Source organism: Magallana gigas, chromosome 2, assembly GCF_963853765.1.
Source record: "Magallana gigas chromosome 2, xbMagGiga1.1, whole genome shotgun sequence".
In the NCBI taxonomy this organism is placed as follows: domain Eukaryota; kingdom Metazoa; phylum Mollusca; class Bivalvia; order Ostreida; family Ostreidae; genus Magallana; species Magallana gigas.
The window spans coordinates 23,873,111-23,900,635 of NC_088854.1; the positions used below are offsets into that span (position 1 = coordinate 23,873,111).

Genomic DNA, 27,525 nt, shown 5'->3' on the forward strand with positions numbered 1-27,525 from the left:
ACATTTCTTTTTATAGGTAAATATTTGCTCTTTCTATAATAATAACTATAGTAAGGTAAAATTCTACCATAAAATGATTTAAGGTCAACTGCCAGTGGTGTTAATGTATAGAGGAGAGTGTTACAAGAAATCGAGCGCTATATTATTTTATCCGAAATTATAACGCTTTAATTATAGGAAATATTGTTCCCATTTAAATAAAAATAAACATACAGTGTTGTTGTGCATGACTTAAATTGGAGAGAATAGAAGATGTCAATAACCTTATTGAATAGAACAAAAAGATGTAACTGACTAACGGCTGACAACTTTAGTAATTCAGATTACATACGTATACATTCTTAGACCCATGCACTCTGACACGGCTTTGAAGATTCTAAAGTCTACAATTATTTTTACCAATATTACAGACTTACAGACAGAAACTTTGAAAAATCACCAAATTCACTGTCTGTAACAGAATCGTAATTATGATATTACAACCTGTATTTCCCGACAATTTATCTAAGTTTGACGATCCTTTAAACATGGGTTCCTACGTTCTCCTTGGATTACATCAGGTCTTTTATTAAAAGCTCATCTAAACACTTCAATCATGGAAACCATGGGGCTAGGTCCTCATATATTTAAGCGAATTTGATAATGTTAGTTGACCATGTGTAAATTGATGGAAGTTAGTTCCGCATTGAGTCAGGTGCGCCTTAATTAATCACATTCCTCTTTGCCCTTTTTCGGTCTTCAGCTTTTCTTATCATGAAGATCAATGACTTTGTATATAATGGTGACTTTCATCATGGATGCAATTTAACGGAACTGGCCTATTATACATTTTCTTGTGGTTCTTGAAAATCCTTATTACTGTTTTTTTCTTAAAAAATTACCCGAGGATTTAAAAAAAACCCACATTACGTAAATTTATACAAAGTTTAGCATCCATTAACAACACTACCGTTCTGCCATCTGTGATCAATGGTCCTTTGAGGAAGTTACATTTACTTTTATGTTACCGATGAAAATGTATTCGGAGTATTAAGAGAATGATCGAACAAGAGATTTCTAATATGCAATTTTGACAATCAGACAACAGATTTGATTTTGGGAACATAATATATAACTAATAAACTAGTTTTCTCCTTTTTTTCTTGTTGCCTTTATGATTTTGGCCTTTATGCAAATAGACCAAATAGCAATCGATTCATTACTTTCTTATACCCAAAATCAATTGAACTTATCTAAAAATGAACATCTGCCTTTCAGTCAACTGAATCATGTGAGTGTAATATGAAAGTTCTGCAAAAATGACTAATTGGCAGACCTTTATCATTTGATCACCTGTTATATACATTTCCTTACAGGTAACTTTCAGTTAATTGATTGTGAGAATTTCATCTTGTGTATTCCCTTGCTAAATAATTTAATGTTTTGCACAATATATTGAAAATATTGCTATTTAAGTATTTTTAGGTAATTTTCTTTGTGTATACCCAGACCTGCTGTTGCCTCGAATTGCTTAAATCCAGCAATTGTTTTTTTTTCTTGTTTTCTTGCAGCGTAAAAAATATCGGGTCTTTCGAGATATACAATGTAACCAAGAACTTTGCATTGTATTGATTTATCGATGTATGGATACGTAAATATCGGAAAATTGCCACACCTTTCTGGTAATTCAGCGTTCATATATACTGTGTTTTTAATTATTTTCGTGGGTACATATTTTCGCGCAGCAACTCAACACTACGAAAATTGGTATTCAACGAATATCAGTGAAACCACAGTAAAAATTCCTTCTTTCCCCTCGGTGTTCCGGGCTCAGGAAGCACCGCGTGTTATTCAGTTCGGTCTGGATATTTCCTGTGAATACAAAACAACTAGCATCGATCATAGGCATTCAAGAGATGATGTCCACTAATGATTAGGACCATAGAATTCAAACGCAAGCTGATTTTTCTGACAGATGGCGCGACTAAGTGGAATAATTTTTACGCTTGGTGTTCAGGAATATTCAGTTGATTGATAAATGGACATAAAAAATGAAGGGCTTTGACTAAATTATAAAAAATGTTCAAAGATATAAGGAAATTAAAATAAGTTGAAGGGAAAGAAAAAAAGAAAAGAAATTTACATCTTACGGCATTATGGTTGTGTTTAAGAAGATCAGTTAATACATGTACATGTAAATACATACTTAATTTGAATTTAGAAATATATTCTGTAAAGAACTATGGACATTTCAAATAAACCGTTTTAGTATGCGTTTTCTGTACTTTCTGTACCGTGGTAAAAAGTCCTAAAGAAGAGGATGGCCCATATCAGTGCCCCCGGCATAAGAGACACGGCTTTAGGGTAGGCAATGAATGCTAGTCCTGGACCTGAACAACAGATGATAGCCATCAGAACCCAGTGCCAAAACATAGCAAATAACGAAGTACAGTAAGCTTCTATCTTACCCTTTCTTAGATATTTTCGTTGGTATGAGATTTATTGTTTCGTGATCTAAAATTGTTTCGTGGAGATTTTATTTCGTTTTCTCCCGCTATTTTCGAAGCCTTTGTGATTACTCTGTAACATGAGTTTGCCAGTTGTTGATATTATACTGTAGCTCTCGTCTAATGTAAGGCAACAAAGATCTAATTAGCTTGTGATGTTCCGTGTACATATAGCGTTTATTTTTATGATATTATATAATTTTTACATCCAACAGAAGCTGCGATCAATACACAAAGCTCCGCTACCGACCGGTTTTGCATATCTACTGCACCAAGGCAAAAACACCGAAAGGCTTTTCCTGCAGATTCTATTGCGTTCCTGCAAAAAAGTTAAGCTTTCATTCCGTAATTTATATGTAGCCACTTTGTCGTCCGCGCCATTCTATGGCTGTGGTGGATAAATAAGCCAAGAATTTCCCGTCAGAACATCCATGTATCTCCATCGATTTCCACCATCCTTTGTTTAATCAGGTTTGATCAATACAGGCTTATCTTTAAGGATTGGAGACAAGATATTTTGCAAAAAAGAGAATCTGTTAGTTCCCAAGGGCTATGCTTTCACATTTGCAGTCAGCAGTAGACATTATTAATAATAATTAGTTCATATTTTACAATAAACATGCCCGGTTTTCCATTTTATCGTGAATTTTGTTATTTAAACAAAGACTACATAGAAATAAAAAATGTATCTAATTTTTAACTCACTTTATACTGATACTGTTTTTCCAAAGACGTATTTGTATACTTAGTCTAGAAGATCACAAAGCCATAGTATTTAAGCAAACGGACGTCTTGAACCACTCGAGACGTCCATGCAATGGGTATATCAAACGACAGAGCCTTCATCTTATGTCGCACTTTGGAACACATTCATTTCCTGTTAAAGATCAAATAATCAAGAGCCAACGGAACAAATGATAAGAAAAAAGTTTGTTCTTGCAAGCGTTTTTATGAAGTTGATTATATGCTAGAGCTAGTCGGAGGTAGAGAGTTCCACTTGAACTCCAGAGGAGATTTGCATGTTTCCGAGTAGTAGTTTTCGTCTGCGAAACATGCTTTGAATGATTATTTCAAAGTCGAGTTTCTTGAGACAAGTATTAGGTCTCACATCTCGGGTGCTAATTGGGTTTTTGTAGACATATTTTGGTGTTTCACTGCAAACTGACTTTGGAAGGGGATCCTCTTTGTAGAATTTTTGCACCCACACGTAAGTTATCAAAAATGTCACGAGAACCGAGGAATAATAGATCAATAGATTTTGTGCAGACAATGCATTGAATTAAACGCCCATCTTAGTGAATCCAGCGGGTACCTGCCTCGACATCAGACTGTCAGGATCTGTATGATGTTATCTGCGATCTGTTAAATTAAAACAACCCCTACAATGCCACGATGCGTCGCCGAGTAGAATTTAATCGATTTTAAAAGTCCTGTTTTTTAATGGTAAAAGAAGTTAATTGTGTCCTAGAGGAAAAGTATAAAGTTAATATTTCTCACTTTTTTTTTAAATGAGTTAATGATCCGTAATTTTACTTTCTTAAAGTCAGTTAAATCTTCAACTAAACTAGTTTATTGTCTGATTTACTCTTTAACCCGAATGTCGATTTACGATGTGTTTTCGCTGAGTGTCAACATTTTTGTTCTATAAGATTAACAATTTTGAAAGATTACTTAATTAAATAAAACAATACTGAAAGTCTTGGAATGAAACTGATTTCAGAAGTCTTAGAACCTTGTTGCCAATTTATGTGTCTGCAAGCCCTTCATATGCCTGCATTTCAGATATAGCATCAAAAGATCAACAATAGACTCAGAATTACTGCACTCCTACCTAATATAATCTGGAAGATTAGGGTGGTTTTTCATTTCATCAAAAACTTGACCTGTATTTCTTGCTTAAGATGTTCATCTTAATGTGCATAAAGGAATCGATTCATTACGTAGAGAGAACTCTCTGGGGCAGTATGATTTGGTACAAAAAGAGTTTGGGTCTTATACCGTTTCCCAATTCAAGATCGGTATAATAAACTGAAAATTTCTATGTATCCTGAACTGATTCAGCAAAACATTTCCATTGATCCCATATTCAATAAAATGAAATGATAGCGTGTTAAATATCGGGTTCGGGATTCGGTTTCAGCACGGGCACCTGTTGGATATAGATGTAATTTCTGATTTGACACCGTGTCATGCGGTTAGCTTCGCAACAGTTCTGAAACCGATGGGTGCTGTAAGGTCAACAATCTGAATAGTACACAAGGGTGCCATTTAATGTTTCTCTGCAGGTGCCAAATGATATCAATTGTTAAATTATGCAATACTTTTTATTATTTATGTGTCTAGATTGCACTGCGGAATTTTTGTAATATACTTTCGAAGGTTTGTGTACGGTAAAAATATACGATTGAAGGTTTTTGCACATCGAAAATAATGTTGCTTTTTGAGACTCAAATGAAAGAGCCTTTTCTGTTCAATCGTGATTTAATACAACCAAGACGATATTTAATACAAGTATTTAAATGATCATAAAACTTAAAGTACAAACACTGCGTCTTTCTCAAGGAATATTGTACCTTGACATTTCTTCTAACAGATACGCATTTATTTTCCCTCGTATATTAGAACAGATGTATATGTACTGTCATTACAATACTGATTTCCTGAATCAGAAGTGACAAGAAAAATCTATTTTCCCTCGGAGCGGATGCAGCGCCAGGAAATGCGGACTGATTATCGGGATTATATCGCCAGTGCACACAACTGCAGAGAATCCTGACAATCAGGCATTGTTTTCGCAGACAATGGTCCTAGACGAATTGTCTGACAACTCGCACTAGCAATCGCCATGGATCCAGGCGTCGATTTGGCAATCTCTCTATATTACTATCTCTGGTGACATGCTAATAGGATTCAGCGATTACTCCAACTGGCTCTCCAGTTTGTCTTCATAAAGCGCGAATACATGTCAAACCAACATCTGTGTAGGATATGTGTTCTCCTAAGATTAATGTCATTCTGTTTCTGCCTCTCCAAAATTGACCTCAGTTAAAATAACATATACTAGTACTTTTTATAGTTTTTATACATATTATAGTTTAATATGACTACCATTGTTTCCATAAAAAATATTGATTTGGATATCAGTTTTATTACATATCAGATTGTGGATAGAGGGAGAGAGTTTTTTCTAAAAAGCAAACATGGGCGGTGCAGATACCACCAAAGACAGGGATCATATACATGTGTACTTATTGCAAGAAAAATATTTACACTAATGCAAAATGAAAAAAAAATATATATTTTTTGAAAACAGCAATGTATTTGAAGACAAATTTTAAAAATATACTTTGCTTTGAATCTGCCAAGAATCTGCCATATGAATCACGATTCTTATAAGCTGCTTGTTTATCTGACACTCGGGAATTAAATATCGCAATTATTAAAATGTCTCTCTGTAATGTCTAAATGAACAGATGTGTTCTTGCATGTGGTCTTGTAAAGTGGGACACCCTTCATCATGCACTCAATGGTTCTCTCTCTCTCTCTCTCTCTCTCTCTCTCTCTCTCTCTCTCTCTCTCTCTCTCTCTCTCTCTCTCTCTCTCTCTCTCTCTCTCTCTCTCATATAGGCGTCGGAACCGGGGGGGGGGGGGGGGGGAAGGGGGGCTTAGCCCCCCCCCCACTTTTTTTGCAAAGTTAAACCTAACCATCAGGCACATAGCATCAGGGAGGGGCCAGCCCCCGCACTTTTTCTCGCAGCAAACATAATTTTTCTTATATTTTTCTTACATTTACATTTTTGCCAGAATGTAAGGAATTGACATGACCCCCCCCCCCCCCCCCCCATCCACGGATTAGGAATTTCATGATTTGGGGGGGGGGGGGGGGGATTTCGGTAAGATTTTTCTTGGAGTTTAGGTACATGTATACTACGCTATCCATGTAGTATGTTGCATGTATAATGAGGCTGGTTTAGAACTTGCCATTTAAAGCAAATCTTTATGTAATGCAGATTAGAGAAAATTACTAGTTCAAAGAAAGATCACTTACTCTCAAGTCAACCCCTACTTTGCCTTTTTTCCGTTGGTACATGTAACATATAGGACAGAAGATAAATGACTTCTTAGTGTCATCTTTTGCTGTTCATTCATTCACTACAGATGATACTAGTATATGGTTGACTTTAATAAAATAATGGGTAAAATATGATTCAGATAATTGTCGCTTCTTTCCTTTGACACTGTACACCAGATTTACAAATAATGGCCATAAATTCCAGACAGTTATTTAACTATTTGTTACTCTTTTTTCCCTCGAAACAATTGCTTAATAATAATGATCTATAGGACGCAAACGTAAAAGGTAGTTTACTATTGCACACTTCTGTTTATACGGCAGATAAATATCTTTGCGAGTATAAAGTCCTTTTATAAAAGGTGTCCGTGCGGTCAGAAATACTTCATACTAATTTTTTCTCTCATTCGAGAAATCTTATGTTATCTTTTATTCAAATGAAGGAGAAGTTATTTGAAACATATTTTAAAATCCCTCTGAAATCAAAATACAATCTGATGCTCAAGTGTGTGTAAAAATAAATCCAATTAATTGTTCCCTCGAATTATGAATTCGCAAGAAAATCTACCACTCGTTTAGCAAAATATTTTTGTTGACTTCAAACTACTAAAATTCCACATTCAGATAACTAATTCAATTCTAAAATAACTGATATAAGGCGAGCTCATGGCGTTTCAACTTAAGTCATTTACATTTGATAAAACTGTAGTCAACATTTAAAACATTTTTCAAAAGAAACCGCGATATTTGAGTCCATGTGAAAATTCAGTGTGTAGATATAAATTAATTAAAATTCAAACGCATATTAAACCTATCCATCAGTATGCTGTTTCGGATAATATGATACTGATGTAAAAAATCAATACCGGTCTATTATCTTTTGAACTACTAACCGAAAAATGAAATGACGCAAAACTTCACCACTTTTCTTCATTTTCATTAAAGTAAGGTAGGTCAATTGACGACACGTATTTTATGAAGTAGACTCATGCTGCATGTACTGAATGTCCAAACAGGACACAGAGAAAGAGACAGGAGGAGTGGTAAATATTTATGACACCTTCATTTCCCTGTAAACAGTATAATACATGTATTTACACATTGCACTGAAATATTTTTACCACAAGGTGACTGTAGTTGATGAGGGGTTTAAATTCAAGGTGACTGGAATTGATGAGGGGTTGCGGGTTAAAGTTCGACATTTTTTTGGCATATACTTTAAAATACTTAATACTAGTACATAGGAAGCTTAAATTCCACATTGTACAAGAATCGTTTTCTGTTAACTTCATATATGAATATAAGATGAAATTGGCTTGATGGGGGTATATGTCAAAATGTGAAATACATTTATATAGTTTATCATGCTTTTCTATATCTCCGATGATTAACACTGGTTTACTGCATGGCAAATTGAATACATTTCAATTAAGTAAGATTAAATGCCATAAAATTATCCAGTTCTAGAATTAGGTTATTTTTCGTTTGAAATGTTTTGAAATGTCAGTCAACCGTCTTTTCCAAATTTGAAAACTTACTGAATTCAAATTTATGAAATCTTTTATATGTCACAAAGGCAGGAAAACTGACACGGATCTAAACAAAACAGGTTAGGGAGACAGCCCGGACTCTACGTTAGTCATCAGACTGAATCGACGGGAAGCATTATAACGGAAAGAGGGCGGGTTATTAGTGCAGTCAATACTTTCTGTAGTGAATTTTCTTTCATCAGTAACGATCAAGAGGAAGTAATTTGTTAATGTTTAAATTTCATATTTCCTGAACAGGTGAGCAGGGTACACTATGATATATTCAAAGTTGTACTCTGAGATTCAAAGAGCGATAACTCAAAAAAATGTTTTTCACTCTTATCTATAAGCCTTGACCTGCATGAAATAATATTACAAGGTACTGCACAATCTATCATTGACGACACGTATATACGTCCCTGAAAATATTGATTCTTATTTTCAGTTTTCTTTCAAAGAATTGGTCAGACTGAAAGCTAGGCAAAAAACTGGTTTAATCCGACTAGACCAAACATATCTAGTCTTGAACACATTAACACTGACAATGGACGCAGATAAAAGTTGTACATTTTGCGGCCGGAGGTCCCGGGATTTACTGAGATGTAGTCGATGTAAGGAGGTGTACTACTGCTCTAGGGACTGTCAGAGAGGACACTGGAGGGAGGGGCACAGAGAACAATGTAAAATAGTGGGCAGCCAGGGTAAGAATAAAAATCAAATCGGAATGTGGTAATTTTATCAATGGAATACATTATACAGGAAGCATGTAACGTAACTACAAGATTTTATGAAAGGAACCCGTGGCTTTGGTTTAAAAATGTGTATTTTTAGAGAAACGTTTTGCTGTGTGTTAAAATGTTTAGATGTTAGCTCAAACCCGAAAACATCTAAAATACTTGAAAAATATTGCATAATTGCTTTTTTTGTTTAGATCACTCTTATGTCTTCATCTTTAACTTAAATCAAATTAAGGATAAAGTTTTTATTTTTTATTCAAAACGAATCGATCACGTGATCAAATCCATAAAGACTTGAAGGCTTGACGATTTGATCACGTACCGACCCCTATTGATATCGTCATAAACATCAAAGAATGATTCCTAGTTACTTGTAGTTACAATGTACATGTTTGTACGATCAAATTTTTCATTTACATAGTAAGTATTTACGCAATTTTCTTTGTTGCGTGGACCCTGAGGTCCACGCAGAAAATATATAAGCGAGGTTAAACCGGATGCTATGGGGAAAATTAGGCCTGCGCATGAGTTAGCCTGGTTCCTGTGCGTAATGGGTAGCTCAGGGAACCAGGCTAGTGCACGTTTATCTGAATCGGGATCGGGATTCCGTGCATATGCCCACATAAGTTCAAAGGCGCTGTAATTGTAAAGTTGTCGGTAAACACTACAGAAACAAAGTATTCCTTTTAAAGAAATGATTGGCATGTGATATGAACTATCAGTATTATGAAATAAGTTAATGTTATGCCGAATCTACAACATGCATCAAATAGCATAATTTGCAATGTTTTGTTGTTTTCCGAATACACATGTAACTTAACTTTACTTTTATAGTAAGCGAGGCTAGAGAACTTCCCGATTAAATTTTTTTAAACATTTAAGTATGATTGAATAATTATGTCACTGTATAAAAGTTTAAATCTCAAGAAAAATGCATCAAAATATGAAATTTTTAATTTACACAAAGCTGTCAATGCATAGTTATTACATGTAGTTAATAAAGTAGTGCGAATCGTACTGTGTGCGCAAATAGTAGAATTCACCGAATGCCTGATAATATACATGCAAACTTCATTCATAGATAGATCATAATTATTTTAGAAGTATGAACCTTTAAATTCTGAGATAAAAAGTCAGGGCTGTACATACATGTATACGTAATACAACGTACAAATTTAGTGGTTAAAAGCAGAGGGCTAGAGTCGCTGGAATCTCTAATATTCTTAAGGCTTTCACGTTTTCGTTGGAAACACATGCAAATGGTCCACGTATTGTAGTCCTTTTTTAAAGGACAGCAGCTTGTCTTTAAATATGCGAATCCCACTGTGCTCCAACAGTGAACGACTTACGTCCTATTTGTTTAACACATTTATTTTTTACCCCGTGCAGATTGTATATTACCATGCGGTACAATACAGTCACGTGAATTTGTTAAACTCATGCCCATTTCATGCAACATGCAAATTATTGTAATGTTTTTCTCTACCTATGAAAGAAATTCGATAAAGGTAAGTATATTACAGATAAATACACTGGAAAATGTAAAAATTCTAAAATAACGATGTGATCGATATTTTAGTAACAACAGTAAGTGATTAACTTTAAATATAAATGCAGCTGAGAGTTGTGCCTTTTGCGGCCAAAGGTCCTCGGATTTACTGAGATGTAGCCGATGTAAGGAGGTTTACTATTGCTCCAAAGACTGCCAGAAAGCACACTGGAAGGAGAGACACAGAGAGGATTGCCAAATAGTGGGGAGCCAGTGTAAGAACAAGAATAAATACTTTGAATAATGACAACATATAATAAAGTATGTTAAAAAACAGAAAAATGAAATGTACAAACTGTATTGAATGTTGACTACCTCAATTTTAGATAGATGAAAAAGAAAAAGAGATTTTAATGTAGAGCAAAGCCGGTTGATTAATATTTTCGTTTTGTTAATGCAAAAACATTCTCAAAAACTTATCTTAATATTGATTATCTTTTACAGTGTGCCGTTTCTGCAATAAGTCTTCAAAGCAACTGAAGGGATGCGCAAGATGTCTCCAGGCGTTCTACTGCTCCAAGGAATGTCAGAGAGAGGACTGGAGTCAAAGACACAGAGACGAATGTAAAGCAGTGACACCCGTAGAAAAGAATGAAAGACTACAACAAGCGACAACAAATAGAAAGGAAGGAATGAGCGAAATTGAATTATATGAAAGAAAGAGCAATGCAAATGATCGAAAAAGCAGATCTTCGTTAGATTGTTGCTCGTTTTGTGGAAGAAACGGTGATTTGAAAACTTGCACAGAATGTGACAAGCAATATTATTGCTCTCGCGAATGTCAAAAAGCTGATTGGAAAACTCATAAAACCAGTTGCACGGAAGAGAAAGGCAGAGCAGAAAACAACACAGAACGCAGCGAGAATTCGTCGCCAATCTGTGCTCACTGTAGATCGAAAAGTGCAAGCCGAGTTTGTAAGGACTGCAGTGTAGTGTTCTATTGTTCAAAATCTTGTCAAAAGTCGCACTGGAAAAAACACAAGAGTTCATGTAAAGCGCGGTCTGGCAAAGCAAAAATCAAAGAGACATTAAGTGTACAACAATGCACGATTTTAGGTCTCGTTACTCCGGAGGATAATAATGGACTCGATCCCAATGATATCCATGCACATGAAAGCAATCGAGGGATAGGGAAAAGCGCAAATGTCTTGTGTTGTCGGTGTAAAAGCAAGCGTTCCTGTTTGACCTGTCCTGACTGTAATTCTGCAACGTATTGCTCAGTAACTTGTTTGGGTCAGGATAAAAATGACCACAAAGAAACTTGCAAAGATATACAAGAACACCGTCTTTATCAGAAGCCATCACACTATCCCCCATCGTTAACGCTTGGTATGGACACTTCAAAGAAAGAAGACTTGTGGGAAATTAACCACTCTCCGTCCCATTCGACAGTAATGTTTCCACAGGATCCGCTCTGTGTACAGGATAATGCAGATTTGACACTAGTTATTGAAAGATCTGCGACATCTTGCGAAAAAGCTCGTGAAAAGATCAAACGTCAGTTTTCTAGTTACATTCTGATTACCCGTGTCAGGGAAATCCCGATCGAAGAAATATCTATGTTTGACACGAATATTTGCACGCAGCCCTTCATTTTCTTATCCTACATTAGAAGGTTTCATGGGTACAGAGGGCGGCATAATGTTTACTTACAGGCAAGTTCAAATCATACGAGGTTAAAATCTTTTGAATTTCTAAAACAGCAGTCATATACTAGTAGTTTTAAACCACCGGTTAATTTTATTTAGCATACATGTTAATTTTATCCACGTGACATGCCACGTTTAACACACGATCACAAAATGCTTTTCATATTCGAATCGAAAGTTTGTGCCCATTACTTAATAAGATAATTATATAATAATAGATTGCTTTATAAATATCTCGACAGCTAATGATAAGATATTGCATTTATACGTCGTCCTTTTAAGCAGTAGCTTTTCTTTCAGAACAACGTGACATATTATTTTGAGGATTTCTGACATTTTCAGGACTCTGAAAGGCGGGAAATTTACGTCAGTTTCTACCTTCCAAACGACGATCCTTCGCCACACTTCCGGTGGAGTGACGTAGTTCCAGGAAAGTTCATCGCCATTTTGTTTCCTTGCATTCATTCATTTCTTGACGGAAGTGTTGGTTTACGGGTTGATAAGGCTACTAATGCGTACATTTTCGATGTAAAGGACTAAGTTATAAACTCATATCTCAGTTTGGTGTAAATTATGTTGGTGTAACGTATGCCAAATAAAAAATACTTTGGAGTATCGGTAGATTTTGGGATAATATTATTTTGAGATGAATTGGTTGAGATGGGTTTTCGTTTTTTCAAGATAAAAAAATCAATAACGAATATATACTTAAGTAAAGCATTTGATTGTTGACTTAGAATTAATAGACATTTATACGATGTGTGCATTTCTTAAGTAAGTTCAGTATGTGAAATTACTTTTTAAATCAACTTTTAAGATAAATAAATTAAATATATTTAAAAGAAAATAAATATATATGATAGCAAACTTTTGTCATTATATACAAGAAAACCAAGACGTAAGAAGCAAATTGAGTGAGCCGTTGAAATCATCAGAAATATCCTCTGACTGGAACAGTTATAGAAACACGTCAGATGCATGTATATTAATAAAAAAAAATGAAGAACATTGTGTATTTATTTCTCCTGTACATGCGGAACTTGGTTTAATGTATACAGATAAGATAGTCACAACGATCATAGAGCAATAAGTCGTAATTCGATCACCATCGTGGCCCCACCCTACACAAGGGGAATCATGATTTGAACAATCTTAAATCTACATTATCTGTGCATGACCCTGCATTTGAACAAACATGAATCCCCTTTTAATGACCCAATAAAGATTTGTAACGAGTTTGGTTGAAATTGGCTAGGTGGTTTTACGAGAAGTAGATGAAAATGCGAAAAGTTGTCGACAATGACGACAACGGACAAAGTTTGATCAGAAATGCTCAATATATTTTTAGTCGCAGAAGTGAACTAAATAACATATTTATATGCCTTTCTCATGTATGTTTGATATCCCTGACTGAGAGGTTATAAAATGGCTGAAAAGCAACTATACACAAATACTTCCTAAACATCAATTTGAATATAAATATTAATATATTAAGCATTGGATGCTTATTTTTGGATGTCGTTGGTCCTATAACACCACCAAGGCGGTGAAAAAATTATCATTATCGGTATTCAATTTGTTGCACCGCCTTGGTATGTTACAAGACCGACGACATCTAAAAATAAGCAGTCAATACTTTAATGTATATTAAGATTTTTATCTTATATAAAGCACCCTGAACACATAGATTATAAATCAATAACTCAAGATAAGTACAATACTGATGAATAAATTATTTTCTACCAGGACTTGAATGAATGAACCCAATACGATCATGGTAATTTTTAATCCACGTATTTTAGACATACGAGTATTCAGAAAAATAAAAGGTGTGCACCCCCTTTTTACGCTTGCGTCAGATTAACCGTTTTGATGCTTCGTTTGCCTTTTTAGTAGTAAAAATTTGAAAAATCGAAGTAAAACTGAGGAATGTATATGCGAAAAAGCATAATGTTTCATACTGTGTTAAATATGTGAGATATGGTTAAATCTGATAAAGTTATTTTGTAAATATTATTTTAAAAAATGAACTGATATAAAATGCCATGTATTTCTACGGTACATATATAAATATGAAAAGTTTAATGATTTCAGTGTTACGCCCCGATTTGTTATTGTTGTGCTGTGGGATTTTAGTAATATTCGTTGCGGTAGGAATACCATGTTATGGTTAAAAGGTAAAAAGAAAGCGGACAGTGAATGCTTTCTATACTGAGATACTCAGTCGTTGTTGTTATTTCTTCATAGGAGGTAGATCCTAAAATATCGTATTGATCAAGTATAGAATCATTGCATTGATTACAATCAGGTTTGAGTTGTTCTTGCCAATTACATTTAAAAACCAGTGGTACAGTTTTAAGTAATTTTATTATTTTGAGCGACCCCCGCTTTGTCTTTGAAAATTGCTGAAGCATTCGCCCCACTAGATTCTTATTTTCGGTTTTTTTTCTCATTCTGCGAATAATTCTTATTGATACTATGCAGAGTCACCAGGCAACAGTCAGAAAACCTGTTTGATCTGAACAGATTTAAAAAAAAGTTACCGATATACAGCAAATCTTGGACACTGACACAATGGATGCAGCTGTGAGGTGTAGCTATTGCAGCCAAAGGTCATTAAACTTACTGAGATGTAGTCGATGTAAGGAGGTGTACTATTGCTCCAGGGACTGTCAGAGAGGGGACTGGAGAGAGGGGCACAGAGAACAGTGTGTAGCGGTGAACAATCAGGGTAAGAATAGGAAAACAGACCTGTATACTCTAAGTTTGAAAGAAAAGTTTTCAATGATAGAGATTTAGACTGAATTGAGTAACGTAGCTTACACTTTAAGCAAACCTGATGTATAAATATTGTAAATTGCCATCGTTTCACATGTATGAAATACATTCCAAAATCATATAAAAATGTGTATTGCAATAACGTTATAATAAAATGAGAAATTTTAAAACCCTAAAAATTCTGATAACTTTTTTTTTAAAAATGAATATCATCTTGAAATCAGAAATCACTTCAGGTATAGGTGCAGCTTTGGAATGTAGCTACTGCAAAACGAGGTCCTCGGATTTACTGAGATGTAGTCGGTGTAAGGAGGTATACTACTGCTCCGGGGACTGTCAGAGAAGACATTGGAGGGAGGGACACAGAGAACAATGCAAATTGGCGACCAGCCAGGGTAAAATATTGTTTACAGTACTTGTTTCTTAGAACCATATTCATAATATTAACTCACGTCACAATGTCAGGTCATCTACAAAGCTGACATAAAAATGTTGAAAAACTTGTTAAGAAGGCTGGGTGGTCAACACATTAACCATCAGATCTATCTTAAACTTTAAGATATGATTTGTTTAGCTATAAATTATTATTTAGTAAATACCACCATATTTTACCTTTTAAATTTGGATATTTTGCTATATTTTTATATAGAGCTCTTCTTCTGAAGAAGATCAATATAGTCTAAAAATGGCCATGACCATCGAGTCCTCTTAATGATCCCATCATTTGTTTACTTAGGATGATCATTTGTTTTACATTTCCTCTATCCTAGGTATTCTTTTATTACCAGTTACAGCGCAAAATGTACTCCAATTTTTTTTTTCATTCGTAAAATTGATTCCAATCAGATTTAATTTTTAAATCATATATTTGCATGATCTGCATTTTGATATGTCGCTGTGATCCCCACTATGAAATTTCAAAAATAAAAAAGCGAAAACAGATCTACATTTGATTGTGTTCCAACAACAGAGGGTAGTTTCTCTCGTATTTTTGTATGCTCTTACACGTGGATTTTCCTATTCTTTCTTATTGACCTTGCTTGACCTCACCTTTAGCCCATATTTAACTTGGACCTAGATTTTGAACTGTTTTAGCATGATGAACAAATATTTTTTCCTCAATTTTATTTTCATATTTTCATTACGTAAATGATGATTTTGTTGATTTTAATTGATTTTTATTCAATAAACTTAAAACCCAGCTTTCAAATAATAATATGTTCATATAAAAATTCAAAAATATGCCTAAATGTATGACTGATTGATGTATTCGATAGTGATCCAGTGTGAGTTTATAGTAAAAAAGATATGAAATAATGATACCGTTATACTGCCACTGCATTACCTAAGAGTGACCATATACTTATTATCAAATCAGATTCCATGGTGTGTCGTTTCTGCTCCGGGTCTTCAAAGCGTCTAAAGAGATGTGTTGGGTGTCTTCAAGTGTCATACTGCTCCAAAGAGTGCCAGAAAGAGGACTGGAGTCGAGGACACAGAGTTGAATGCAAAGCAATGAAAGCTATAGAAAGGGAAATGACATATCAAATAAAATCAGAAGTAAAAGATGGAAAGAAAGAGCAGAAACCTTATGAAAGGCAGAATAAAACGGAAGATGGAAATAATAGGGAGTTATTAGATTGCTGCTCGGTATGCAGAAAAAATGCTGACTTGAAAGGTTGCAAAGAATGTCACAAGATAAAGTATTGCTCTCGAGAATGTCAGAGGGTTGATTGGAAAACTCATAAAACTAGTTGCAAGAGAGAGAAAGGTGAAACAGAAAATGACGGAGAAAAAGATGATGAAACATTGTCCATTTGTGCCCACTGTAGAGTGAAAGGTACACACAATGCTTGCGAGAATTGTAGTGCAGTTTTTTATTGTTCAGAATCTTGTCAACGATTGGACTGGGGAAAACACAAAACAGCGTGTAAATTGCGCACTGGAAAAACAAAAACACCAGAGACGTTAACTGTTGAACAATGTACCCTCTTCGGCCTTGTGACTCCTGAGGAAAATAATGGTGTTGATCCTAATGATGTCCATATACAAACAGGTGATAAACAACTATTGGAAGGTCTCAGATTTTTTTGTAATCGATGTAAAGACCAGCCTTCCACCTTGACCTGTTCTAACTGCAACTCGGCAACGTATTGCTCTGTTTTCTGGATAAAGATGACCACAAAGAAACTTGCAGAACTATACAAGCACAAAAATTCCAGGAGGGTCCTTCACTCTTTCCTAGTTCTACAACACTTGGTTTTAACGGTGACAAAGAGGTTAAAATGAATATTTGTTTAGTAACCAGAGCTCCATCTCATTCCGTGTTACCATTTCTGCAAGACCCGCTATATGTAGAGGATAACGCGGACCTGGCACTAGTTATCGAGAGATCTGCAACATCTTGCGAAAGAGCCCGAGAGAAGATCAAACGAAAGTTTCCAAATTATGTTTTGGTTACTCGAGTCAGGGAAATACCAATGGAGAAAATATCAGTGTGTGGCTCTAATATTTGCACACAGCCTTTTGTTTTTTTGTCCTACATTAGAAGATTTCATGGATACAGGGGTCGGCATAATGTTTACTTACAGGCAAGTTCAAACTCAAGATTTTTGTTTAAACAATATACATTATGTTTAGTCATCAAACAATTTAATAATATCTATTTTCGAATTTTCACATGGATTTGATAGCAAGTACATATTTCACGGACAGTACTAGTCAGTGTTCGTTAGAGTTTCATGTACTTTAAAGGGGCATGGTCACGATTTTGGTCAAATTTTATTTTTCTGTTTTTATTATTTACAATTCTTTATGAATGCATTTCTAATGATCAAATGAAATTTGGGTGCCCGTCGATGAGTTATAAGCAAGATACAGGGCTCACAATTCTTCATCATGTAAACAAGCCTCGTGCCCTGTTTTTTTTACATAGGTTCAATATACCAGTAAAAAATCTTGTTCAAGATGATTTGTCTATATTCTTATTCATTTTAAGCATAAATAAACAGTTCATAACGATTAACACATTTATTTTAGGTCTAAAACTGGAATTTTCACTTCAACGTTCAAAATGTAAACAAAAGCTTTGTTTACATAGCAAGGAATTGTAAGCTCTATAACTCGCTCATAACGCAACTATTAAAAATGCCTTACTGAAGCATTTAAACATTAAAAATTGAAAAAATAATTTTTGCCCAAAATCGTGACCATGCCCCTTTAAAGGGGCATGGTCACAATTTTTGTCAAATTCAGTTTTACTTTTTTTATTATTTAGAATGCTTTAGGAATGTATTTCTAATGATCAAGTGGAATTTGAGAGTCAGTCGTAGAGTTATGAGCAAGATACATGGGTAACAACACATTGCCATGTAAACAAGGCTCGTGCCCGGTTTTGTTTACATAGGGTCAATATACCATAAAAAATCTTTTTAAAGCTGTTTTCTCCATCTTCTTATTCATTTCAAGCATAAATAAACAGTTACTAACGTTTAACTTATTCATTTTAAGTGTAAAATGGAATTTTTACTTCAACATTCAAAATGTAAACAAAAGCTTTGTTTACATAACAGAGAATTGTAATCTCTGTAGCTCGCTTAAAACTCAGCAAATAATGCTCAAATTTTGGTTGCCTATTAAAGATGTCTTACTGAAGCATTGTAAATATAAAAATCGAAAAATTAATTTTTGAGCAAACTCGTGACCATGCCCCTTTAATAACAAAGCTATTTAATAAAATAAAGCGTACTGTATAGATGATATAGATAAAATATTTTCAGGACTCTGAGAGAAGAGAAATTTATGTCAGTTTCTACCTCCAAAACGACGATCCTTCGCCTCATTTCCAATGGAGTGACGTAGTTCCTGGAAAATTCATCGCCATTTTGTTTCCCTGCATTCACTTATTTCGTGATGGAAGTGTTGGTTTACGAGTTGATAAGGCAACCAATGCGTACATTTTTAATATAAAAGACTGACGAAAATGCTATTATAATTATAGAGATGTGCTTTTGTCTAATAATGATATTTGAGTCTTGGATTTTATTTAAGTTCAAAATGAATAAGATAACATGTTGAGTTTTTTGTTTTATCAACTGTTTTGTTAAGTATAATTTTTACAATCAATTTTAAATCTCGTGAGTTGTCAACCATGTCAATAAAATCTTGGATCTCAAATACATTCAAAACTAAGATTTATTATTGAATTTATACATGTATATGTGAGTTTAAATTGATGATTTACTGTAAACAATTCTTTTTGTCATAATATTTGACCTGACAATACTGCACGTGTACTAGTATGTTAACATTGGACACGTGCTAAAGACTGGCATGGGTTTGAAATTTGCGAGTGGTTTATTTTTGTCAACCATGTCAATAAAATTTTGGGTCTCAAATACATTCAAAATTAAGATTCATTATTTAATTAATACATGTATATGTGAGTAATAATTGATGATTTACTGTAAACAATTCTTTTTGTCTTTGAGCTGAGAGTACTGCACGTGTAGGTTAACATTTGACACGTGTTAAAGACTGGCATTGGTTTGTTTTGGAGGCTATTTTGATGTAAAACCATGAAATAAATCTTGCTCATCATAGCTTATCATTTTATTAATTACGGAGCCTGATCCATTCTATGATTGATGATAGCTTAAGATATTTTCTGTTGTGTGTGTTGGTTTTTGAATTTTTGGGGGTTTGGGGATCAAAATGCACCATATTGCCACTTTTATCAACCAAAATATTGAGCTTTCATACAGCTGTTTAAAATCTGGCAGATTTATATACATAAAGATTTGGTATGTACAATGTAAAGTAGAAATAGGGATAAGTTTATTTGAGCATGTGTAAAAGCAAAATAAATATAGGTAAAAAATGCATTTAATTAAAACAAATAACAATTTGATATGCTGTTATAAAAACTAATTGTTAAATCATTAATATTTTGTTAATAAAAAAGATTTTTCACGACAAAGTTTCTGGCACTTTATTTTAAGTTACGGAAGCGAATAAAATAACACATATAATAGTCTTAAAATGACGATACGTCATACAAATAAAGACCAATATCAAATATTCTTGGATGTCGTCGGTCTTATAAGACACCAAGACTGTACAAACAAATTATCATAACGCGTGTCAATTCGTCTGTTCTTCATTGTTATAGGACCGACGACATCCAAAAAATAAGCATTCATTGCACCCGGAAAATTGGAAAATGGTTCACGGTCTAAAGCAAACTCCGCAAATCACACTTCTCCATTTACATGAAAATAATCACCTTTGAATATGAATGATAATTTTGCGTCAAATATTTTTATTCAACATTTTTTCTAATGATTTGTCAAAAATGAATGTCACCTATGAAAAAAGCGATATTGTTGTTCAAAAGAATTTTTAAAATGTTACCTTAAGAGCATTTGCTGTATTTAATACTTTTTGATTCTAAAGGAAGCACTTTTTGCGATTTTTCTCTTTTATAAGCAAGTTACACGAAAATCTATATCAATTTTCTGAGACAAGTTTTCCTGCTTTACTAATGAAACCCAGGACTATTGTTTCTAACAAAATTTATCAAAATATTGGTCTTATTTCTGTCCATTCGTCATGAATTATAACTTACAATCACTTAACATTTAAGGTGGCTCACTAATCCTTAAAAAATTACTCAAATCAGCAAAAGATTATTTGACTATGATAGTTACTTGTAACATAATGCATAAAAAAATATATGTGTCAAATATACAAAAAAAAAAACAATTATGGATAAAAAAAAATCATATCTTAAAAAATCTGATTCATTAAATGTGAACAAAAGGCACTTGCAGATTCAAACTCTTGATCTGCGGTCCACAATCTCGACTCTTTAACCACTGATCTATGTCAATATCCGACGTAATTGATTTATACAAACGAGTGAACAAAACATTAAATCGCCATAGTGTGACGTAATGTCTTAAAAAGTATAAGTTTAGATATAGTGAGATACCTTAATTTAACATTTTTTCCTGTCTCACATTGTTTTATTAATATTTGGAAGATAACATGAACGTAAAAGGTTAATAATGATTCTAGTTTTTCGTGGTATGTACGATCTATTTTAAAAAAAATGAAAGAAACAGACGTGTCATTTGTTGCTGCAATAGGTAAGTAATAATCATGCATACATTTTCCTACACTATATTAGTAGTTAGTAAGAAACATATACACATGTAATTTACCAAATCAATCGATGTATGCTTTAAAGTATAAAATAAATAGGAACGCTACAGAGACGTGTATTATGAAACACCCTGTACATTATAAACCAAAAATCCAATTCCAATTTCTGAAAACTTACTTTCGTTTTGTTTTTCTTTGAAGAGAGTACATAGTCTCAATGATAATGATGATATTCTGTGGATCATCATAAGTAAGTTAATGTTAAACATATGTTTTTGAAATAACAATCTAAATTTAATTGGAGACCTTGAATTTTCGTACGGTAAAATTCAATCTTTTAAAAAAGTATCTAAGTTCTATACATTTATCAATATTATACATTGTAAGAGTAAAGCGGTCGATAAATCAGATATGAACGCAGATATTACTGGGGGATGTAGCTTTTGCGGCCAAAGGTCCACAAATTTACTGAGATGTAGTCGTTGTAAGGAGGTGTACTATTGCTCCAAAGACTGTCAGAGAGGGCACTGGAAGGAGGGGCACAGAAAACATTGTGTAGCGGTGAACAATCAGGGTAAGAATAAGTTATATACCGTAGTATCATTTATATTCGATAATCACCGTTCAAAATGATTTCGTTGTTAAGTGTAAAATGAATTGTACTTTCAATCTGATTATCGTAACGTTAGAAATTTTACACTAGAAAATTGGTTTTTAACAATAGTCCCCTCCATGGGAGAGAATCAAGGAAACGTCTGCAGCTTTTGTGAAGAGGAGTCTCCCGATTTACTCAAGTGTAGTCGATGTAAGGAGGTGTACTACTGTTCCAAGGACTGTCAGAGAGGACACTGGAGAGAGGGGCACAGAGAAGATTGCAAGGACGAAACCGCGAGTTCTGGTAATAAGTTTTTAAAAGCGTATAGCTGTATACACATGAGGGTTTTGGGCATATTAAAATTAAAGTAACACGTCTCTTTTAAAAAGGTCGGTGTACAAAAATAAACATTTAATAGAATAACATTTTACAATGTTCATATTACTACATTAACAATTAAAATCAAAGTTTAACTTTTTTGATTTGTTTTAATAAATTATGTTTTAAATATTGAAATTAGTCGAACAATCTTAGCTGCATAAAAAGACACTGACCAAAAAATAAATAATCTAAAGTATCATTCATTTGTTTTCAACTGACAAATTTTCACTGGCTTTATAAAATTTGAAGAAATACTGTACTCTCAAATAGCTAGAATTTATAAGAATAACGTAGACAAACATTATTAGTGCGTTGAAAAAGATTAAATAATGTTTTTATATCTGTCTGATCATAAACTACTTTTAATACTAGTATTTTATCACCATGAGACCGTAGAACATTTATTTTATGATGAATCGAGATTTGTTTTAGGTGCTAAAACATATTTAATATGTGTTCAAATTTAATCTTTTGACAACAGTTTTTAAACTTGTAGATTAATCAGCCTTTGTTCTCGTCATTTAAAACAAATCATTAGGTAGAAGTCTTTATCTCATCTGCACATGCACAGACAGTTGCAACCTTACTATATAGAACGCAAAAGACAAAGTAATTATTCTTTTAATCCATGCAAGCGTAAAAACCTCCAGAGCTAGTACGACATTTTTGCGCCAGTGCCTTTATTACTAGCTGAAAGATGTTACTAGTATTTCATACATAATTACAGTTGACACACAATGCATAGAACTATAACCTCTCAAAGTTTTTGATCTATCAACGAGAGATTTGACAGGCATTGTACGCTCTTCTCATTTGGGACCATAATGAACCGACACTATTTTTTTTTTAATTATATATGTAATAAACTTTAATCTTGAGAATTCTTGCTCACCAGATCCTTGTAGTTTGAGCTAGCCAGATTCACTTGTTAAAACAAAACACATTGATGCAAGCGTCATGATAACGGGCCACAGACCATATGTTACTTAATGCTGCTTGGTCCGATTTTTTTGTAATTACAGTATCAAATTTTTTTCATACAAATCATTTATCTTAGAAAGTTATGGACTTTCTCCTATTTACACCAGCAGAATCAGTCTCCTTTCAAAGTTAGATATATTCAAAATAAATAAAAATAATTTCTCTTTGGGCAAACGAAAAAACAAACCAAAATGCATCACGGGAATGTTTAGAAAAGGAAACCGCTTGGTTTCATCCCCCGAATGATTGGGTTATTCAACCAGCATGCTATGCATCGATTGTAAAGAAAGCAGACTTTGGAAATATTAGCGAACAAAACGTACACATGTTTATTTGTAATTTGTCTGATCATTTTGACCTTTTTTAAAGCGATGTCATATTCGTAATACAACCATACCCGTCTCGTCGTCAGGGGTGAAATTTAACATGAGGCGAAATTACGCGGTACCTTTTAATGTCGTTTGTTTTAATAGCAAATTTTGTACGTATTTTTCTTCATTGAAATTTGGCATAATTGACGGGTAAAACTACTGCAATGTCTATTATTATACATATACTAAGCATAGCCATCGTTAAAAAGCGTGCTTAAAATTTGATATAAAATCAGACCAAGCAGCTTTTACTTTAAAAAAAATGAAATAAACAAGATGAAACCCCTTACACATATAGTGACAAAGGAGTGTCTGCCCGTAATGAAAGGCTTTGTGTGACCTCTAATTCAACTCAAGTTATGCATTCATTTTAACGAAACAAAAATGCTAACAGTACAGTAGAAGTAAATAGGACCAAAGACACCATTTAAGAGAGACCTCAGGGGTCGAGTAAAATACGTACATAATCAAGGAATCCTTAAGTTTGTATATTGCTTGTCTTAAATGGGTTTACCTTTACCTTATGAAAAGATAACCTCAAAATAGTATAACTTCTTATCTATTTCAATCAGAGTAAATCTTATAAAAATCATAATAGAAAAAAAACTCCACAAAAATGTGCATCATGTTGCATGACACTGGTGATTAATACATTCTTTTATATTGTAGCTACCCACAATGCTCTATATTTATTTAGTGAAACACTATGGGAATGCAAAGGAATCGGGCAATCTCTTAACTATTGTGTCCTACCCACCCTCCGTCATATAATTTGTTGGTTTTTCTGTATTACTTATGTTCTACTGTCGTAATGAATAATGACGCTTATATAACGACCAAATCTCTCTTTTTCCAGCAGATTGTTCCTTGACTTACGTGGTTTGTAATTTTTGCAACATAAAATCTCACCAACCAAAGAAGTGTACTGGATGTAAAGCTGTGTCTTATTGCTCTAAGGAATGCCAGACACAAGACTGGAGCCAAAGACACAAGAATGAGTGTAAAAAAATTCGAAACGAAGAAAGACAGTCCTTTCCTGATGTAAATCGGGAAACTATGATAAATAAAGTTGAAGCGACAGCAGTCTCGAAAGATCTAGAATTCTGCCCAGTTTGTGGATATACTGGAAAATTGAAACTATGTCAGAGATGTAAGAAAATAAAATATTGTTCTGTCGAATGTCAGAAAGCTGACTGGAAAAAGCACAAGCTATGCTGTTCATCAGAAGAAAATAAGGTGGAGAGCAGTGGCAAGGGAACAATGGAGTTGCTTCCTATATGTGCCCATTGCAAAAATAGAATGACAACTCTCACTTGTCAAGATTGTAAATATGTTTATTATTGTTCGGAAACTTGTAAGAATCTGGACTGGGCTAAGCACAAAGCGTTTTGTAGATCCAAAGCACCCATAATACATGTCAAAGAGGTACTCAGCAAGGAGTTGTGTACTCGCTTTGGTCTTGTCACACCCGAGGAACACCAAGGAAAGAATCCGAATGATGGAACCTATCATTACACGGAGGGAGAGCAGGAGGGATGGATGGATCAATTCTTCCTTTGCTCTACATGTAGTAAGAATCCAGCTGAAATAGAGTGTTCTTACTGCAATTGGAATATGTATTGTTCAAATAGGTGTAGGGATCTTGATAAAACAGCTCACAAGGAAGTATGTAATTCTTATGGTAATTTTTTTGATAGAAGAGAAATGCACAAAACATGCTCTTTTGTTAAGGGCCAATTCAAATTTGCACAATCGCCAATCCATGCGACAATGCCAGTTGGAAGGCATCCAATGTTCGCTGATGATGGCGCCGATCTAACTCTTATTAAAGAAAGAACGAAAAGCGCACTTGACACTGCTTTGATAAAAACACAGAACTATTTTCCCAACAACACTCTGATTACCCGCATCAGGGAAATCCCCATCGAGAAAACCTCAGAAGTTTGCTCAAACATATGTACGCAACCCTTAGTTTTTCTTTCCTACATCAGAAGATATCACAAATACAGAGGACGCCATAATGTTTATTTACAGGTAAGATAATTATACATATCGCATTGAATGTTTTTTTAACGAGAAAATCAAATCAAAAACTTTATGGACGTCGAAAGTTTACTTTAAACAGTTTTAAATTCAATTTTTATACTTAAGTTTCGACAAATAACCCCCCCCCCCATTTCTATTAATTGATTTTTTTCAACAATGTCTTATTCACTAAGATTATCTTAGATTTTTAAAAAGTGAAAGCAAGAAAACAACGAGCAGTAATTTCTCGAATTTGATTACTGTTGGTGAGCCAAAGGGTAACTGTTCCGATTGATGAGGATTTGTGTTAACAGGGGTATCATTGAATTTAACCATATAGTATAGCATATTAATTAGAATCCAAATCAATCGGAACATCGCTTGGCCTTTTTGTCAAAAAATACTTGTATCCAGCGATGTACAACTCTTTTTATAAGATAGTACAACAATTCTTAAGTGGAGAGAAACAGTTTACAAATGTTCACAAGTATAGTAAGGGGTAATTAAACCAACTGCATTGGTTTTATTTTCAGTTTTTCATAGAATTGTACCATAAATATTTTGTTTAAAAATAAAATAAAAGACCAACTTTTATGTCTTTTTTGGTTGATAATTTTTTTTATTTTAAGCCCTTTTGAAATACTAATGTACGTTATATACACAATCAGTTCTTTTTGGGAAAAAATATATAATCATGCAAAGAACAGGGGCGTACAAGGCGTGTGAAATCTCTTTTACACATAGAGTGAAAACGACAAATGTACAATGTCGTATTTTATATATAAAAGAATGTTATGTTTGAGGATGAGCATTAGTTCATGTATCATTAAAAACTGCTTTTTGGCGTGTTGCATTTTAAAGCATGCATCAGTACGTATAAAATAAAAAAAAGTTGCTGCTTCATTTGACGTAACATCATACATTTATACCACAGGCACCTAACGTTATACATTGTTCTCATAAAAAAATACCCAATACCTAATAATAATACATATAATGTATTATTAGGTATAGTGTATTTATTTTTATTATGAGAAAAATTTATGACGTCAGGTGCCTGTGATTTATAATTACTACTCTGTTTTGTTTCATCTATAACAGTATTTATATTTATCAAAGCACAATTACGTACAATCTTGGTGCTATTGCTTTTGACATAGTGTTACATGCAAAAATATTAAGATTTTTGGGCATTATATGTAGAAATTTCATAATTTTCACAATTACCGCGATATTTAAAACAGTAAAAAAGTAAAAAAAAAATCTATTGTTTTACTAATAAGAAGTACACGTTTTAATTTAGGAAAATACAAATGTAAAAATATACCGTTTATTTATATTTCAGGATTCTGAAAGGCGAGAAATATATGTTGGGTTTTACCTCCCAAACGACGACCCATTGCCTTACTTCCAGTGGAAAGACTTAGTTCCTGGAAAATTCATAGCTATTTTGTTACCATGCATACATTTCTATAATGACAGGACAGTTGGCCTGAGAATTGACAATGCCAGCCATGTTTACTGTTTTGACGTGGAAGAAAAGGTTTAACTGAGATGACTAGCATATGTTATAATCAAAGTACTGAAAGTACTGTTAGACGGTGGCGTCGTTTGAAAGTGGCATATTACATGTAACAATCAATGAGTGATGTATGATAATTATTTTTGTCGAAATTTTTGTCGAAAACCGCGACCAGTATCGCATACATGCACTAATACTTAACGCTTACTCGCACAACTGGTCGTGAGTTTCCTAAATGGATAATTCTGTGGAAATCGTAGCTGTGATCTCAATCTACACTTCACAAATGCTGTGTCTCTTGGTCGTCATCTTTTGGGAAAAACCCAAAGATTTATCACAGTAGTCTTTGTCGTATAGACGTTTGTATTTTGTATCAATATGTTTGTATCTATATCAGTTGACATTAAAACCCCGTTTCAATGACTCATTAAATATGTGGGTTGCCACCACATATTAAATGAATAAATCAAATCCAAAGAGATTTCATCACAGTTCACCCAAATATTTGATTGTTTGAAGAAGGGGATTTTGGTTTTTTCCCTTTTGACCTTTGGGTTGACCCCGCAAAGGGGAACAACTTTTGAAAAGTGTGGATTGGACTATTGTGCTTTAAATATATTGTAGATTTCTCAAGTAACGAGAACAAATAAAGCTTTGGCATGATAAAATACTTATTTTTTCTAAC

The 27,525-nt window shown here is 33.8% G+C and overlaps 2 protein-coding genes across 5 annotated transcripts; both read left to right on the forward strand.

Moving 5' to 3' along the window:
• The first annotated feature begins 7,998 nt into the window (after positions 1 to 7,998).
• LOC117680963 (uncharacterized) lies at positions 7,999 to 13,499 on the forward strand. Its single transcript, XM_034443613.2, has 5 exons — positions 7,999 to 8,271; positions 8,533 to 8,788; positions 10,442 to 10,588; positions 10,818 to 12,028; positions 12,365 to 13,499. Exons 2-5 carry the CDS (start codon positions 8,632 to 8,634, stop codon positions 12,560 to 12,562), a joined length of 1,713 nt encoding a protein of 570 aa, XP_034299504.2. The 5' UTR covers positions 7,999 to 8,271; positions 8,533 to 8,631; the 3' UTR covers positions 12,563 to 13,499.
• A 154-nt stretch (positions 13,500 to 13,653) lies between these two features.
• LOC117680966 (uncharacterized) lies at positions 13,654 to 27,508 on the forward strand. Of its 4 annotated transcripts, none has more exons than XM_034443627.2 (5): positions 21,152 to 21,215; positions 21,353 to 21,539; positions 21,690 to 21,863; positions 24,150 to 25,327; positions 26,664 to 27,508. In XM_034443627.2, exons 2-5 carry the CDS (start codon positions 21,377 to 21,379, stop codon positions 26,865 to 26,867), a joined length of 1,719 nt encoding a protein of 572 aa, XP_034299518.2. In that variant the 5' UTR covers positions 21,152 to 21,215; positions 21,353 to 21,376; the 3' UTR covers positions 26,868 to 27,508. The 4 variants fall into 4 exon arrangements, with proteins under 4 accessions (XP_065931802.1, XP_034299518.2, XP_034299519.2 ...); XM_034443628.2 differs by having other exon boundaries at positions 24,153 to 25,327; XM_066075730.1 differs by lacking the exons at positions 21,152 to 21,215; positions 21,353 to 21,539 and adding an exon at positions 13,654 to 14,753.
• The last annotated feature ends 17 nt before the right edge of the window (positions 27,509 to 27,525 follow it).